This window comes from Balaenoptera physalus (genome assembly GCF_965194825.1).
Source record: "Balaenoptera physalus genome assembly, chromosome: 11".
NCBI lineage: Eukaryota > Metazoa > Chordata > Mammalia > Artiodactyla > Balaenopteridae > Balaenoptera > Balaenoptera physalus.
In genome coordinates this window covers 102,677,776-102,695,589 of record NC_138896.1, presented here as the reverse complement: position 1 = coordinate 102,695,589, position 17,814 = coordinate 102,677,776, and the positions used below count along the sequence as shown (strand labels likewise).

General features: G+C 54.4%; 1 protein-coding gene across 12 annotated transcripts in view; it reads left to right on the top strand.

The window, feature by feature from the left end:
- The window catches only part of SSUH2 (ssu-2 homolog), a 34,148-nt gene extending 17,140 nt beyond the window's left edge, over positions 1-17,008 (top strand). For 8 of the 12 annotated variants that reach the window (XM_082412311.1, XM_082412310.1, XM_082412314.1 and 5 more), the window contains 9 exons: positions 1,459-1,588; positions 2,767-2,827; positions 3,887-4,011; positions 5,069-5,131; positions 6,729-6,814; positions 8,139-8,231; positions 8,624-8,729; positions 10,494-10,601; positions 13,676-14,129. In XM_082412311.1, the coding sequence (XP_082268437.1) occupies positions 1,459-1,588; positions 2,767-2,827; positions 3,887-4,011; positions 5,069-5,131; positions 6,729-6,814; positions 8,139-8,231; positions 8,624-8,729; positions 10,494-10,601; positions 13,676-13,933 (1,030 nt within the window). In that variant the 3' untranslated portion in view covers positions 13,934-14,129. Of the gene's footprint in view, positions 1-1,458; positions 1,589-2,766; positions 2,828-3,886; positions 4,012-4,913; positions 5,132-6,728; positions 6,815-8,138; positions 8,232-8,623; positions 8,730-10,493; positions 10,602-13,675; positions 14,130-15,147 lie in introns of those variants that run through there. The other 4 variants (XM_082412316.1, XM_082412318.1, XM_082412315.1 and 1 more) reach the window with 3 other exon arrangements.
- Positions 17,009-17,814: the final 806 nt, after the last annotated feature.

Sequence of the window (17,814 nt, the reverse complement as noted above, 5' to 3'; positions counted from 1 at the left end):
CTCGGGGATCTCAGGGGCCACAGATTTCAACCCAGACAGTGCATCAGGACTCCAGACCCAGTGGATCAGAGTCTCCATGGATGGAGCCTGGGAGTGTGTATTTTTCCAAGCTCTTCAGGTTGTTTGGCTACCAAGCCAGGGTTGAAAACTCTAGTCTAGATCACGGGTTGCAAACTACGGCCCCCGGGCCAGATCCAGCTCACTGCCTACTTTTGTCTATCAGGTTTTATTGGCACACGGCCATGTGTTTTTGTTTCCTTACTGTCTGTGGCTGCTTTTACACTGTGACAGAGGAGCTGAGTGGTGACACAGAGGCCACGTGGCCCACAAAGCCTAAAGTATTTCCTATCTCGCCCTTTACCGAAAGTCTGCTTGCTTGGAGGACTCGGGGCAGAGCTCCGGCTGTCCAGCCAGCTTTGTGCGGACAGGAGGAGGAGCCGTGCCCGTTCTGGGTCCAGGGTGGCCGTGTCGTGCCGTCGAGGGTGTCTTCCTGGTGCTCCTGGCCCCGCTGCTGCCTGGACCACCTCCCTTCTCCTCCCTGGCGGCCAGCCCTGCGTGCCTGCAGACGCCCCTTCTTCCGTGGAGTCGTCCCGGCCACTGCTGCCCCACGCTCTCCACCTGCTGTGCACTGTCTGTGGGCACGCGGGCCCCTCTGTGCGCAGGGCCGGGGGTGTCGGCGACACAGCGTGCGTTGGTGAGGGCTTGCATTTGGAGGCAGGCTGCCGTGGAGAAGAATGTGAAGATGGGGGGCGGGGAGGAGGAAGGGGCCTCTGCTCATGGCGGTGGCGGGAGGGCTTTGCCGAGGAGGGACAGGGCAGTTGGGCCTCAGGGGAGTCTTCCAGGAGGAGGAGAGGTGTCCCGAGAGGGGGCCGAGAAAGGGTCCTTCGTAGTCTGCCTCCCAGCCTGCACTGCTGCCGTCCAGCGGGCTCATGGCGGGTCTCTGTGGGCGCCACTGTCAGAAGGTTCTCGGCTGGGGTCTTCCCCTGAGCGTTACTCACAACTCCTCTGGCTGAAGTCAAGGTCTCAGAGGGCAGGAACCTCGTCTAGCCTAACTCTGCCTCCTTCTAGCTGTGTGACATCTTCTCTGGACCTCAGTTTTCCTTATCTGTAAAGTGGCATAATTCATCTTTCAGTTTTTTGTTTCTGTTTTTGTTTTTTCATTTGAGTTCTAAGATCCCATCAGCCCTTCTCCGCCGCTCCACACCTCAGCTAAAGTGGTTTTGCTGTCCTCTCGAAGGACCTGCCACTTTCCCACCGGGCATCTGTTCACACAGTTCCTGATGCCGGAGATGCCCTTACCGGCTGGATGCCTGAGGGCTCTACCACTGCTGTGGACACGGCCGGGGGACCCCTGTCTCCGGGCCTTAGTTTCCATCTGCACAGTGAGGGGGCTGACTGGCCTGGGTGAGCCCGCAGGCTCTCCCCAGACCCACCGCCCCTCTTCTCGGTCCCCACCAGAGTCCCCGTGGTGACAGAGGAGGTGGCCCGGGAAGCCCTCCTCAGCTTCGTGGACTCCAAGTGCTGTTACGGCAGCGCGGCCGCCGGCGACCTCGTCATCCTGGAGCTGAAGCAGCAGGCCCTGCGCAGGGTGAGGGCTGGCCGGCGGGCGCCTGGCGAGGCCCGGGAGAAAGGAGTCTGGGGGAACAGTGCGTGTGAATAGCGGTGACATTGTAGTGAGGTATAATACAAGGAATCATGGTTGTCAGTCACCAGCGAACAGCTCGAATGCCCTAGGCATCACGGACAGCGCGTTACCTGTACGTCTTAGCGAATCCTCATAGCTACCCTGCATAGTAGGTATCGTCACCAGTTAGGAGGACTTGGACATGTAGAGAGGTGGAGTTACTTGCCCCCAAACATGCAGCTAGAAGTGACCGAGCTGGGATTCAAACACAGGTTGGCTGGCACCAAAGCCCTGTTTTTAAAGACACAGCTTACCTGCTTCCTGGAGGGGTGGGCTAGAAAGGGCCGTCTCCTCCCCTGATCCCAGCTCCCTCTGCCTCCCCCAAGTTTCACCTGTGCCAAGGGTATTTATTTATCCATCACCCCCAGGCCTGAGGCTCCAGGGAGGTTCTGTGCTTGGTACCAAGACCACACAAGGTGACCCCACCTTTGTCACCTTCTGCCTTGACAGGGACAAGTTTAAGTTCACATTTCCTAGTGTCACTGGCATAGCCATCCCCCAGAAGGGCACACAGTGACAGAACTCAGCCTCGCAGGGAGTGGTCAGAGCAGGGATTTGAGGTACGAGGTCTCTGTGTAGCTGTGTGACCTTGGGCAAGTCACCTGGCCTCTCTGAGCATCCCTTTCCTCACATGGAAAAGGAGGAGCCAGGCGATGTCCAGGATCCGGTGGATGAGGACCAAGAAGGAGGATCTCGACCTCAGGCAGATAAATTCCCCCAGGGGGCGCTCGGAGCGGCTGATTCCAGCAGCCTCCATCTGTCAAAGGGCAGTTTTTGCTTCAAAACTTGCCTCATAGACCATTTCTGTGTATAAAGAAATTATACACATTATACTGCAGGTGCCCAGTGGTGTGTCTGTCAGGGGAGATTTCCTGGGGCTGAGTGACCCCCTGCAGATGTGTCCCAGGGCATCTGCGACACGAGTCGCTGCTGCCAGCCTGTTCTGAGCGGCCCTCGGGCGCTGGCCGTGCTTGGGAACTTCTGTTCCCCCCGCAGAGCCCAGGGCTGGGGAGCTTCATCTTTCGCATAAGGCTCTGTCTTCCTGAGGGCACGAATGTGAACACACTATTTTTCCTTTGTAGTATCGACTAGAAACCTTCAGTGAATCCAGGATAAGTGAATGGACTTTTCAGCCCTTTACCAGTAAGTGAGTTGTCTGAAATGAGTTTAATGAGGAGCGAATACGGCAGGGGCTGGTGGAGAACGTCAGGACTTGGCTTAGCCACTGACCCCGAGGAAGATGCTCCGCTGCTCGCAGCCTCAGCTTCCCGTCCCCCATAAAAAGGGAGGGTGGCCTGTCCCCCGGGAGACCTTCCAGGGAAGTGGTTTGCAGGAGGTCCTGCAAAAGTCTAGTGTTTGCGTTTGGCCACAGGCTGGTGCTGCCACACGGGGCCAGACTGCAAAGGCAGCCAGTGTGCTCGGGCGTCTGCCTGCCTCCTGGGCCACCCCCAGCGCCTCCCCAAGTCTCTGGATCCCCACCCCGTTCAGTGTGCTATGCCACCTCTGCTGGACCCCCTGGAGGCTTAAGGCTCTCTTTCTGGGAAGCTCTGTGCCCTACCTGTTCTCTGGGTCATCCTCCGAGGCTTAGCTGGAGGGTCCCCTCTTTTACGAAGCCCCTGAGGATTTCTCCCCTGCTGTCCGCTCCCCAGCAGAATGAGTCAGTCTTCTGAGTTTTCAGAGCGCCTTATGCAGCTCTTGTCCAAAGCACTCACCGTGTCATGTTCTGTTGTATTGCGATGTAGTCCATCTCCTTGAACGGAGGAGGAGGAGAAAGAAGATGGTGGGGCTGGTGACAGTAGTGGTGGCAATCCTTGTTTATTGATCCCTCGGCCTGTACCAGCCCTGGGCTAAGCACTGGTATGCCTTCTGCTGTTCAGTTTTACTACCGTTCTCCATGGTAGGTGCCACTGTTATCCCTGGGTAGAGAGGAGAGGATTGCAGGGCAGAGAGGTAGGTGGAGGAGATGGTCTCGAGTTCCGCAGCCATGAAGTACAAGAAGCAGGAGTCAGCCGGGTCTGTTCAACTCCGACGCTTGGCTGCTGAAGCACAGGCTCTAAGGGGACCCTTACCTACCAGTCCCTCGGCCCCAGGGTCTAGCTTAACGCCTGGCACCAGGTGAAGGCTCCGTACTATTTGGTGAATAAATGAAAGCTGGTCCTTGCAGCCGTTTGGTGCTCTTTGAACAACCCTTTTCTCTGGCAGACCACTCCGTGGATGGGCCACAAAGAGGGACCTCCCCCAGGCTTTGGGACATCAAGGTCCAGGTTCCCCCGATGTTTCAGGAAGATACCAGGAAGTTCCAAGTCCCTCACTCATCATTGGTCAAGGTAATGTGTTTATTGGAGTCTCTGCCCTTCTCTCGGAGCTGGTTTTCCAGGCACCATAGTTTCTTCAAACTTTATCCTTTTAAAAAGGAAACCCAAAGTCCAGGCTGGTGGTTTATTCCTTGCCCATCAAATAAGCAGAATTCTAAGAAAACCCAGCGTATGGGCTGTAGTCCCATATGAAATTCCGTGAAAATTAGGGAGCGTTCACATAGCAACAGGATGGTACGAAATTGTCACCAGCTTTAAATAGTGAGCATTCACATTCCTAGACCATCTGAGTGTTTTTATCTTTTTTATTTTTATTTTTTTGACCTGTTGGGAAACAGCTGAATGAAACATATAAAATAAAATTAAAGCATCACTGGGATTTTTTTATGGAAGTCACTAGGGGAGTAGAATTTGACATCCACTCTGTTTTACAGAAATATAATCAGGACAGGTAGTGAGGGTAACCTAATGTGTTACAAAACCCCAGCTGAGATGTTTTATGTTATGTTCTCATCTAATTACCTGCCTTGTTTTCACTTTAGAACTTGATTCAAGCGTGTCATTTTACCCTCTGAGTTTTCATAGCATCATAAGACGAAGAGGACTTTGAGAGATCAAGAAAGTGTTTCATCCTGTTCTCCAGGGTGGAAAAGCTATTTTGATTCAGCCATTGAATTCCAGTAGCTAGTTTGCTGCCTTTTGCAAAAACACCCTCTGTTTTTTTATGGCTTCTATTCCCAAAGACCACTTTAGCCACCTAATGGGCTAAGGATACTGGCTTTTGTGGTTTAGCCTGGGAGTGTGAGTTAGGACATGGGAGTCGGAGACCTGGTCTCCCTGTCTTAGCATCCAGGACCGACTGGGCTGAGGCTCCGAGGAGGTGGTAACGTGATCTCCTTGGCTTGGTGTTCAAGGCCCTTTGGAAGCCTAGTCACCAATGGTCATCTTCCCACCATGGCCTGAACTGTTATACCTCCAAGTGGGATGCTGACATCATGGGGGTAGGGTTGGTGAAATCAGGAGCTGCTGGTACTTGGAAAACCAGATCAAGGAGAGCGTTCACTCTCAGGAATGCCACAAATGCCACGGGCATGGGCGCTACAAGTGCAGCAGCTGCCACGGGGCCGGCACGGTGAGTCACATGTGGCCGTTGGTGAGTACGTGATGTGGAGCAGGGCCATGTGGGGATGGAGGGCTGGGCTGGCAGCCTGGGGCTCTCTGTGCCAACAGTGGGGCCTCCGACAAGTCATCCTCCCTTTCCGGGCCTCCATCTTCCTACCTGTAAAATGGGAATGTTGGAGTGGGTGGTCTCTATTGACCTTATTTCACTTTGATGGTTTATGATTTTCATTCTTCTCTCCTTTTCTCCTCCACCTACAAACATTTATTGAGTACCTGCTGGGTGCAGGAGGACTGAGACCTGGGGTCCTTCTCACAGGGACCCTCTGTCCGAGGGGCAGACTGGCAAGTGACCAGCACTTGTAGTGCAGGGGCAAGTGCCGGCCGAGAAGTGAAGTTGAGGGCCTTTGAGGGACACAAGAGACTCGGGCCTTGGATTAGCTTCCTGGGGCTGCCGTAATAAATGACCACAAACTGGGTGGCTTAAAGCAACAAATTTATTCCCTTAGGAGTTCTGGAGGCTGGATGTCCAATATCAAGGTGTCGGCAGGGCTAAGAGCCATCTCATGCCTTCCTCCCGGCTTCTGGCAACGGCTGGCAGTCCTTGGCTTATAGCTGCCTCACCCCCATCTCTGCCTCCGTGTTGCTTCCTGGCTTCTCTGTGTGTGTCTCTGTCTCCTCACGGGCTTCCCATAGGGACACGAGTCATTGGATGTAGGGCCCACCCTTCCGCAGTATGACCTCACCCTTACTAATTACATCTGCAAAGATGATTTCCAAATAAGGTTACATTCTGAGGTTCTGGTAGATGTAAATCCGGGCGGGGACGACCACGTATACGCTTCGGCCCCGCGCGGGCCCCTCAGCACCAGCCAGGCCCTCGTGGCCTCAGCGTTCTTTGCAGAATCCTCTAGGCTACTAGCCTTCCCAGCAGTAAGTCCACGCCCCTCGCGTGTTCTCAGCTCTCCCCACTGCCCCGTTTGTGCCTAATCCCTTGGACACACACCGACCACTTGCTGCTCTAAAGCAGGCCTCCTCCGTCCTCTACCTGCCCACGTGCCCTTCCACCCGCCTTCCGCCTGCTGCGTGCTCGTCCCTCTACCCGCTCCGCACCCGCCGTGGGGCTCAGCGGTGGCCTTTGCTGCTCCCTCCTCCCTCCCCTGCTCCTCCTCCTCCTCCTCCCCCCTTGTCCCTCAGGCTTTCCCTGGAATGTCTCCGGAGCGCACCCCAAGCCCGCTGTGAGGGCACAGCCTGGTCCATCTCTGGGGGCTTTTCCAGCACCAGAGAGGGCCAGCCTGCCCCTCTCCCCCCGCCCCGGCCATGGCTGTTTGGTCAGGGGACGGTCCCAAGGGTCCTGGGGATCAGAGAGGAGCAGGAGAAGCTGAGGTCTCAGGAGAAACAGGGATGTGAGGATGCAGAGCCTCTGAAGCTACAACTGGAGGGGTCCGAAGATACACTGCATTTTACCGACAAGGGGCGAGGCCCAGGGAGAGCAAGTAGGGAAGTGACAGCTTGGGGACGGTCACAGGCTGGCTTGGAGCCAGGTCTCAGGATGCCCTTTGCCTGCTCCCCGGGAGGCGGGTGAGGGCTGAGGCCACGTGTGTCCGCAGGTGCGGTGCCCCTCGTGCAGCGGGGCCAAGCGCAAAGCCAGGCCCGCCCGGCGGTGTCAGATGTGCTCGGGGTCCGGCAGGCAGAGGTAAGATGGGGCTCCCCGGCCCCGAGCTGAGTGCTGTCACTGGCGTTCTTGCTTTTCACTGCCTGCCCTCGGGAAGGCAAGCGGGCGCGCTGTCTTGTCACCCCTGTGTCCCCAGAGCTCTGTGCATTGTAGGTGCCCTGTCACCTCGGTGAGTGTTTCTCGAGACCAAGTGGAGCCCATCAAGCTATCTGTGGGTCGGGGGCGGGGGGAGGTACGAGGGTCTGCAGGGAGGAAGGGAGGCCGTGGGTTAAGAGAGGAGACCTCTTCCTGCTCACGTGGAGGGAAGTGAATACAGAAAAGCACCCAAGGTGAGATTCTTATCTCTCTGAGGATCCGGGCCTGGGCAAACCCTTATTTATAACCCATTGCAGGGACTAAATGGAGGAAGAGTGAAGGAAGGTTGGTTGATTGACTAAACAAAGTGCCTGTTCACAGGGCTTTGCAAACAGTGGGTTGCTGCCTTTTGGACTTGATGTCCTTTCATGTATTTATAAATCTTTAAAGGGAAACAAGAAACCATGAGGAGTGAAACTCTTCAAAGTTGTGTTGGGTTCATGATACCTGTGGCTCATCCAGGCCCAGGCCATCCTTCTAACAAGCCAGATGGCGAAGCTTTGGTGGACCTGCCACCTGTGGTTGGTAATGGAGCTCTTTGATTTGGAAAGAAACTTAGATTTCTTTCACTTACAAGTAAAAGAACTCCAATTCAAACTGGCTTTAGCAAAAGAGTAAATTTATAGGCCCATGTAATGGAAAAGTCGAGGAATAGATTTCTGGGATGACTTCAGGTACAGCTGGATCCAGGTGCTTAAACAGTGTCACCAGGAATCTGTCTCTGTCCCTCACTCTGCTTTCTTTCATGTTGGCTTCATCCTCAGGCAGGCTGTCTCCTGTGGTGGCAGAGGAGGCCACCAGCAGCTCTAAGCTTGGTGACCTCAGTGGAAAAGGATGGCCCTTTCCTGATAGTTCCAGCAAAAGTTCTGGGGTGGATCTCAATGCACTCACCTGGGTCATGTGTCAATCTCTGTATCAGCCACTATGGCCAGAGAGATGGAATGAGCTGATTGGCCAGGCTGAGGTCCCAAGCTGGTCATAGAAGGGATGGGGGCAAGCCCACAAACCATGTGGGCTGGTGGGGAGAAGGGTGGTCTCCAAAGGGAGATTGGGGCACTGCTACGAGAAGCAGGAGGTCTAGGTGGTGGGCATGTGGAAGCAATCCGTGCCCACTACAGTCCACCTCTGTGAGGAAGGATGTGAGGCAGGGGCCTCCGGAGCCGCTGGGACACCACGACCATCTGAGTGGTACTGATGGGGCCCCTCTCAGATGCAGCACATGCTCAGGGAGGGGGAACAAGACCTGTGCCACCTGCAAGGGCGAGAAGAAACTGCTGCACTTCCTCCAGCTGGTCATCGTGTGGTACGTGGCACCTCTCAATGCCATGGCCTGGCGGGGTGGCCGGGGGGACATGGCCTGGATTGGTTTCTGCAGAGAAGCTCCACTTGGTTGGGGCTTTCACAGTGCAGGGACCTGCTGGGAGAGGAGGAGTCCCAGGGTCCTAAGGCCCCACGTCAGGGAAGCTCCCACGCATTAAGGGTTTCTCCTATCGGGGACCTTGCTAGAACAGAACTGTCCGTACTTTACTAGTTTTCCATCTTACCCGTGAGGATGCTGAGGCCCAGAGAGGCTAAAGCACTTTCCCAAGGTCCCACCGGTAGCATGGCAAGCCCTCCAGCCCCGATCTGCCTGATTCCAAACCCAGGTTCTTAACCCGACCCCCGGGCTCTGTCCCTCATCCTCTTCACTTCCAGGAAGAACAGCCTGTTTGAGTTTGTGTCTGAGCACCAGCTGGACTGCCCTGGGGAGCTGCTTGCTAAAGCCAGAGGAGAGACCCTCTTTAAGGATGAAAACACGATGGTAAGGAGGGCTTTGCTACCGCCCTAAAGGGAGCTGGGTCCCTCCTCCCCCTGTGAGGCCAGGTCTTCTGGTTCTGCAGGCGATGCAATCATTCAGAAAGGCTGGGCGGGGACAGGCTGCTGGGACCCCATGGGGCCGTTTCTGTCTTGAATTTTACATATTCAACCCTCCTTTCTTCCCCTGTTCCTTTTCTCTCCCTCCTTCCCTTGGACAAATCTTGAGACCCTCCTCCTATACCAGGCACCATTCTAGGCCATGGGGATACCATAAAACAGAATCTCTGCTCTCGGATCTCACAGTCGGTGAGGGAGAGGGTAATAATAGCATTTTCACCACACTGTCAGCTGGTGCTAAAGGGTCATTGAGAAATACACAAGCAAGGTAGAGAGACAGGAAGGGGCAGGGTGTCGGGGGTGGAGAGCGGTGCAGTGGGGGAGTGGATGGTGTGACAGTGTGGGAGTCAGGGTGTCCAGCAGAGGAAGCAGCACGACACAGGCCTTGAGGAGCAGCAGAGGGCAGGGGGCTGGAGGGCAGCGAGCTGGGCAGAGCAAGGAGCTAAGACATGACAGGTGCCAGCAGCCAGATCAGGGAGGGTCTTGTACACTAGCAGTTGGCAAATTCCGGCCCTTGGCCTGCTTTTATAAATAAGGTTTTATTGGAGCACAGCCCACTTGTTTATGTACTGTCTGTGGCTGCTATCGTGCTTCGAGGGCAGAGTTGAGTAGTCGAGACAGAGACCCCATGGCCTTCAAACCTGAGTATTTACTCTGGCCCTTTACAGAAAAGATTTGTGGCTCCCTGCTGTCGGCCTGGGAAGGGAATTTGGCCTTTATGGGACAACCTCAGTTTATTTTGGTTTTGTTTCCTTCCTTTTCTTCTTCCCACCCTTCCTTCCTCCCTCCCTCCCTGCCTTCCTTCCTTCTTCTTTTTATTTTTTTAACACTATGTAGCTGTTTCAGATTGGCTTATTAGCTTCAGGTGTATATCATGATTTGATATTTGTATATTACTGTGAAATGATCACCACAATAAATCCAGTTCACATCCGTCACCACACAGTTAAAATGATTTTTCTTGTGATGAGACCTTTTTATGAGCTACTCTCAGCAACTTTCAAATCCAATCCAGTATTACCAACTGTAGTTACCTTTCTGTACTTCACACCCCCAAGACTTATTTATCTCATAATTGGAAGTTTGTACCAATTGACCCCCTTTCACCCCTTTTGCCCACCCCTCCAATCCCCATCTCTGGAAACCACCAATCTGTTCTCTGTATCTAGGAGTTTGTGTTTGTTTTAATTCCACATGTAAGTGAGATCATAGGGTGTGTATCTTTCTCTGACTTAATCTCACTTAACATAATGCCCTCTTCCATCCATGTTGTTGAAAATGGCAGGAATTCCTTCTTTATGGCTTCATAATAGTCCTCAGCTTCCCCTCTTTGTCCCAATCACTAGGCTTTCTAAAGGCTCACTTCAGGCTTCACCCCTCTAGGAAGCCCTGCGCCCAATCCTAGCCTGAGTTAGGCAGCAGCGAAAGCCCGCGGGTGGGCGTGTAGTCTGTCTACAGCCCTCGTTTATTGGCTGGCGTTCCCGACAACGCTATAAGGTGGATGATCAACGGTCCGCGTGGGTTTAACAAGCCCCACCCACCCCGCTCGCCCCTGGCCCGGGCCTGCCCCTTTCTGGGCTCGTGCTCCCATCAGCCCTCCAGGGCTCCAGGTGCTGAGGCTCCGGGTCAGGTGGTTTGCGTCTCCCCACAGGTGTACCCCATCGTGGACTTCCCACTACGGGAGATCTCTCTGGCCTCCCAGCGGGGTATCGCCGAGCACAGCGCTACGCTGGCCTCCCGAGCCCGCGTCCTGCAGCAGGTGAGCTGAGGGGGTGGGGTGGGGACCAGGGCTGGTGGGAGGTGAGGTGCCGGGTCTGCTGGGGCTCCAGGACACTGTCCCCGCGGACGTAAAGGAGGGAGCGGGCCCCTCCCTTTGTGGGGAGGTTCCTTCTTGAGAGTGGCAGGGCAGAAGGAAGGGGGGGAGGGGTGGGGCCCCAGTCGGAGGAGCACAGAGGTACTAGGGACTGACTTGGGGCCAGAGTGGCCGGAGGTCAGAGAGCAGGGCCGGTCAGACGTAAGGCCACGGGAAGAAGTTTGGATTGATTTATCCTGCGAGCGACAGGGAGCTTACAGGGTTTCACGCAGGAACGTGGCTCAGTGTGGTTTTGATTCTCACCCCCCTGGTATTCAGAGAAGGGGAGGGAAAGCTCGAGATCTAGGGTCCAAGGCAGGTTTGGAAACCATCGTCCGGCCCCCCGGGGCACTTCCCAAATCCCAGGCCCCCAAGGGCAGGGCTGACGGCGCGCGCTGCTTAGCGGCTGTTATCCTGCTGGCCACTAGGTGGCGGTGGTGCCCGTCGCGTCCCCAGGAGCCGCGGGAGGCGGGGCGTGTGCGTCAGGGGACGGGGGTAAAGGAAACGGGGATGGAAGATGGGGGGTTGGCAAGGGAAAACCCAGCGCCTGAGCTCCGTGAGGGCTCTGTCGGGGGTCCGAGTCTTACAAACTGGGCTCAGATCCTGGCTCTTCCACGTCCCAGAGTGGTCCCGGGCCAGCTACAAACGCCTTCTTGAAGTTCAGTTTCTCACCCGTGAAAAAGAGATATTACTACCGCCTCAGAGGGCTTGGTAGGGATGAGATCATTTGCTTTAAGTGCGTGGAACCCGGTGCTCAAAATGTCCCTGTGCCTTCCTTTCCCTTTGCAATGAGTATTCCCCTTCTCTTTCTGCACGTTTACCCTGTTTGCAGGACAGAAAAGGATGCATTTAATTTAAAATTAATAATGACTGTCTTGGAACTGGAATGCACCTCAGAAAGGATGAAATGGGGGCACTGCAAACTGAAAGGCCTCGGGGGGCGGGTGCTGTGGGTAGGAGGCCCCCTTATCCAAAGGGCCCCGCCTCCCCTCAGCTCTGTGCAGCACAGGGGCAGAGATTTCAGACCTTCTGAAATCCACATTTTTACATGAAATCTTCCAGTTTTTCAATATTGAAAACAAAATTTTAAAAATGCTAAGAGCACTGTATGGACTGCTGGGCCAGCTTTGGCCTGTGGGCATCCTCGGCTACCCCTGGTCTAGTCCAAACCCATGACTTTGCCAATAAGTCAGAGGAAGCCCAGACAGTGGAAGTAATTTAGGCAAGGTCACAGAGCTTCTCAGTGGAAGAGCCCAGGAGTAGAACTCAGATTTCCCAACTCCAAGGGAAATGTTATTATCTGCCGCATTCAAGGCACGCAAGCGACTCTGAAAGCCAGCGTAGGTTTGCAGGGCTATCAGCCGGAGGAGGCAGCGCCCTTTTCGCCTGGCAGACACTGCAGGGGCGAGTCACTTCCCAGGTTAGGTCCTGCTTCCCAGGTCTGGCACATAGTCTTGGCTCCTGGCCCTTCTCTTCCATTCATGGGCCTCGATGTCCTCATCTGTAAAATGGGCACGGTTGGACCTTGCCTTAGGTTGAGCTCCACAGAAGCAGCTCTGAGACGAGGATCCGTGTGCAAGTCATTTTTTGTTTGTTTGTTTGTTTTGTTTTTTATCAATTTGTTTTATTTTTGGCTGCGTTGGGTCTTTGCGGTGAGCGAGCTTCTCATTGCGGTGGCTTCTCTTGTTGTGGAGCATGGGCTCTAGGTATGCGGGCTTCAGTAGTTGTGGCATGTGGGCTCAGTAGTTGTGGCTCTCAGGCTCTAGAGTGCAGGCTCAGTAGTTGTGGCACACGGGCTTAGTTGCTCCGCGGTATGTGGGATCTTCCTGGACCAGTGCTCGAAGCTGTGTCCCCTGCATTGGCAGGTGGCTTCCTAACCACTGCGCCACCAGGGAAGCCCAAGACATTTGTTAAGAAAGGGCTCCCAGGGGAGATGGGTAAACGGGTGGGGGAGCCGGAGCAGGAAGAGGGTCAGACAAGGGGGCGGTGAAGGTAGTGGCCCTCTGAGTGTCAGCCATACCTCAGCGGCTGTTCGCCTGGAGCTGATGTTTGTTCTTCAGCCCCATCCATGGAGGACCCCAGCCCGGTCTCTAAGGGGCCTTGCTCCTGCAGCCCTGGTACAGTCTGGTGGGCATTACAGTGAAGACCCCCCCAGTAGTGAGCTGTGTACTGTGGGGCTGGTAGGAGGACGAGGCATGATTGCAGCAGCTTGCGGACACAGGTGCTTCTCCTGGGACGTTTTTGCTGCTGAGGCTGACAATTTTGAGTCCTTTTTGGACCCTTCATTTGGCAGAGGGGCAGTGACTGCCCAAGATCACACAGCGTGTTGGCGGCAGACCTCCATCTAGACCCTGGGGCTCCTGGGCTTTCCCTGATGGCACAGCCCCGTCTCAGGTGACACAAGCCATCTGTGAACCAGACCTGGAGCAGGGAGGGGTGCACCAGGGGCAGACATGTATGTTCCTTTAAAAGGGAGCATAAAGGGAGAAGACGCCACTTCTGTGACTCTTTGTCCTAAATTGTCCTTTGGCCCAGGATCTATAGACAAAGATTCATGCTGATATTTTGTTCAGGGTTGGGAAGTTAGCTAGTAGAATCCAGTGAGGGGACAGCTGTCACACGCGGGGCCCCGGCCCCTCCTCTCAGACCTGGAATCTGCTCATCCCAGGGGCACCACCAAGGTGTACCAGCAGATATATGTCCTATTACGAGATGACCGCTGGATGGCAGTTGATGTCCTGGCCAACCTGTGGTCTCCAACCTGTAGACCTTTAGAATCAAAATGGAGGCACGTGGGGTGGGGCTGCTGTGGTTTTGCTCTCTGTTGGATGGTAGAAGAGTTTGGAAACAAGAGTGGTCTGACCCGCGGCCCAGGCTTTCTGAGCAGATGTTGGCTCCCCTCCCCTCTTGCCCCATGGTTCCCATTTTGGGTCTCCTGTACCAACATGGCAAGAGGGATCGTCTCCCTTTTCTTTCCACAGTTATCCCCCTTGGAGGCCGCTTTCCGGCACACGGAGAAAACTCAGTCTCACGATCTCATTTGGTTTTCTCAACGACTCCATGACATAGAAGTTTTTATACCCATTTCACAGATGAGGAAACGGAGGCCCAGAGAGAGGAAGTGGGAGGTCACGCAGACAGCTTCATGGGAAGTGCACGCCCTGACCCTGAGTCCCCCCCCCCTCCTGCTACAGTGTCACTCACTCTGCCGCCCCTCCAACCCGCACCCCCCAGCGTAGGGAGCCCGCTGCTCAACACCCTCTCCCGGCCTGTTCCCCACTTTCCCCGGGGGTCTCTGGACCATCACCTCCCGCGAGAGGACTTGGGCTCTTTTCCCAAGGAGGGGATCTTCCTGCAAGTAGGACGGTCTGACCCTGGGCCAACCACACCACCTCCCTCTGGGGTTGGGGTCCCCACATCCGAGTCTGGGACAGGGGAGCTTAGGGTTTGTGCACAGAGCCTGGCCGACGGTACGTCCTGAGAAAGCTTTGCTGGGGCTGAGGAGTCACTTTGCTCTGTGGGTTACACCCGTAGTTTTCTGTAACAAATCAGCGCCAAAGCCAATGACCTGGGTGTCTCAGCAGGAGTCAGTGTCGGCTCCGAGGCGGCAGGGCATTCTGTTCACTGCCCCGCGATTTTGGAAGATTGTTGAGTAACTGCTCAGAGAAGGGGCCAGAGAACGTGGGATTTAGGACCCCTCTGCAGGGGGCAGTGAGTGCCCCGGGCTCTCAAGTAGACAGGGATGCGAGGGAGGAGATTTGAGCCTGAAATAGGTCCAGCCAGGAGGTGGGGCTTGACCTGGGTGATCTTGCAAGCTTGAAATTCCATGGGCCTCAGTTTCCCCACGTGTAAAAGGAGGGGAAAACTTGAGAAAGACTTTTCTCAAAGGAGGGTCGATGCAAAACCCTGGTGCAGGGAGGGAAGGGTCTGAGAAAATAGCCTGAAGCAGCCCACCAAACTTTGGAATTTCTTTGGTGTCAACATTTTATCTTAAAATTTAATTCAAATTGCATAATACATTCCCTAATACCTCCATAGTTGTTTTAATATAAAAATGTGTAAAATGACTTTATCCTCCACTCCACTCTATCCACCCCCCCCCCCCCATCTAAAAATTAACGCTTCTGGAAGATATCCTATTCGGCTGGTGGATTTCCATACATCCTGAAACTCCCCTGGGGATTGCCTGTGCTGCCCCCCCCCCCCGCCTCCCCCCACTTCATGAAACTTAGAATGAGGTGGTGGTTAAAGATGAGAAGTCGGTTTGGGCCAGAGCTTAGGGTATGTGAAGGAGCGTAGTAAGAGATACATCTAGGAGGCAGGTTGGAGCCAGAACGCCAACTCCAGAGCATGAACTTCATTCCACAGGTAGTAGGGAGCTACTGAAGGTTCTTGAGCAGGCGAGTGACTTGAACAGAACCCTGAGGTTTTTCTTGGCTAATTGTTTCCTCAGCGCCAGACCATTGAGCTGATCCCCCTCACGGAAGTTCGTTACTGGTACCAAGGAAAGACTTATGTCTACTACATCTACGGCACCGACCACAAAGTGTACGTGGTGGATTACCCCGAGAGGTACTGCTGTGGCTGCACCATCATCTGACATCGCACATCTGCCCCCAGAGCCCGCCACTCACATTTGCCCAGGAGATTGGCCGAGGTCTCTGAGATGACTCACTGTTGGCTCCTCTGGACAATTGCATGCAAACCCTGGTGTGTCCTTCCAGAGAATTCAGCTCCTCTGTCAAGCTACAAGTCCTTCTGGAGCCCGTCTGGCGGAATCTATCATGTGTCTTACCTACAAGAATTCATCTACACACACTGCTTTAGGAGGAATAACTTAAGCGGTGGGGGCTTTGCCTCTGGCCTGTGAACTAAAGCCCTGATTGAGCATGGGGTTGATTTTACTTTTCCCTGGGTCAGTCTCAGTTCTGGTGTGTCTCTGCTAGTTTGGGCCTTTTGTGGAGCTGAGTGATTCTGAAATGTTGAAAGATAAGACAGAAATTAGCTGCCTCTTCTGCACACCAAATAGTGCACTTAGGCAAAAAACGTACACAATTTTACTCCTCATTCTGTGGGTCAGGAATTCAGACATAGCCATGGTGGGATGGCTTATCTCTGTTCCATGACATCTGGTGCCTCACCCGGAAGTATCAAAGGCTGGGGTGGCTCGAGGGCAGGGGCGCTGAAATCATCTGAAGGCTGGTTCACCCAGATACCTGGTGGTCGATGGCGGCTTTCGGCTGGAACACCTACATGTGGCCTCCCTATGTGGCGTGGGCTTCCTCACAGCATGGCGGCTCTCAGGGTAAGCACCCCACACGTGTGCCCCAATTAAAGAGACAGAGATCTGTTCCCAGACTGGAGAACAAACCCGCTGTGTTGGATAGACCAAGGGTCTGTATGCTAATCTCTAACATGGTGCTTGTGCACGGGTAAATTTTAGAGAGTGATTTTGGATATATGCAGGTTCTTACATCACGTGCTGACCTTAGAACCTGCCCACTGAGTAGAAGGTGACCTGGATGTCCTGTGTACCCAGTCCCAGGCGGGAACTCCCACCTGGTGCAGTGAGGCTGGGCGGGTGGAGGGGACACCCTGCACACTGAATGCCCGGCTGGCTTTGGAGGGGTGGTTCGGGGCTGCATGGGCCACTGTGTACCTGGTTGTGAGTAACCAGATGTCTCTGTCATCTTACAATGCCTGCCCCCACCCGGAAGGGGAGTGCTACACCCCAGGAGGGCCAGTCCGTACCCTCTTGATTCCCAAGCTCCTGCTGGCCTGCAGCCCTCGTCTCCCATAGGGTAGAAGCATGTGGACATAATAGGCCTGGTTGGGGGAGGCTCAGGTTGGGGGGGGTGGTCTGAGGCCATTCCCCTGGGGCATCGTACAAATGGAGGGGACGGTTTTTGGCTGTTGCCATCATTGGTGGACGGAGCCCAGGAAAGCGGGGCATCCAGCAGTGCTCAGGGACGTCAGCACAGTGGAGTGGCATTCCACGTGTTACATGGCTGGCAGATACCCCGCTGACACGGAGAACTTACTTCTACAAGGTCTCATCAGTTATTAATGCAGTGCGGATTTTTATTTGGTGTTCGCCTCTGTTCTTTGATTTTCTGGTATGTCTCGTTTGAAACGGCTTCTGATCCTCTCCCTTCGCTCAAGTACAAACTTGGAACTCTAACGCCTTCGTTGGGGTCCCTCGGGCCGCTGTGCTTGAGCCTCACAGATTGAAATACGTGTATTAAAACACTGCTTTCTTCTCATTTCTCCTTTATATTTCAGTTTGGGCATTAAATTGCTTTTTAAAAATGGTATGTAAGTGGGTTATGTCTAAATGTCATTTTAGGATAAAAAGGGAGCCTCGCGTATGTTAGGGTGGAGGCCACGTGGCCCGTACACGCTGTTGGCATGTGAACTGGACCCAACAAGAAAATCTAGCTGGAATAAAGTGGGTCATGGGGACACTGTTCTAATTGAGCCTCAGTGAGCCACCAGCCGTAGGGCCCCTTAGTTCTGGTGGTTCTGGCAAAATCCCAGATGGTTACTGGGTCCTCCGGCTGTTTGATAACTGTTGCGTGTTTTCCCCTGCAGTGTTATCTGTTTTTATGACCTTCGCTGCAGCCAGGATCTGACTTAATTTGCTCTTTCTGCCTGTTATCCTAGGGCTGAGTTGGCTGTTGCTGGTAGGCCCAGATGCAGCTGAAGTCCCTGGAGGGTAGAGAACAGAATGCAAGGGCAGCTGTAACCCCCAAACTGGCCACTGCGCACGGTGGCTCTGGTCCCGATTCAATTTTGCTGTAGAAGGATATGAGACTCAAGTAGCTGGCTTTTTCTTTATAGCCCTGCCAAAGGAGAACACCAGCCCTGTTCTTTACCAGTCACTGACAGACGCTGGGCCTCTGCCTGGCGGCCGGAGCCACTCAGGCCTTGGTGAGGGTTTCCCACGGATCTGATGTCTCTGCCCTGAGACTACAGGATGGGCGGAGAGGCTGTCTGTAAGCAGAGGATAAGGAAAGAATCCATGTGAGTCAGGTGGCTTTACAAGATGAGGATGCCTAGGAGGCAAGATGGCGGTAGTGGTTGCAAGCATGTGGATGAATGTGCCTGTGTGTATATATGT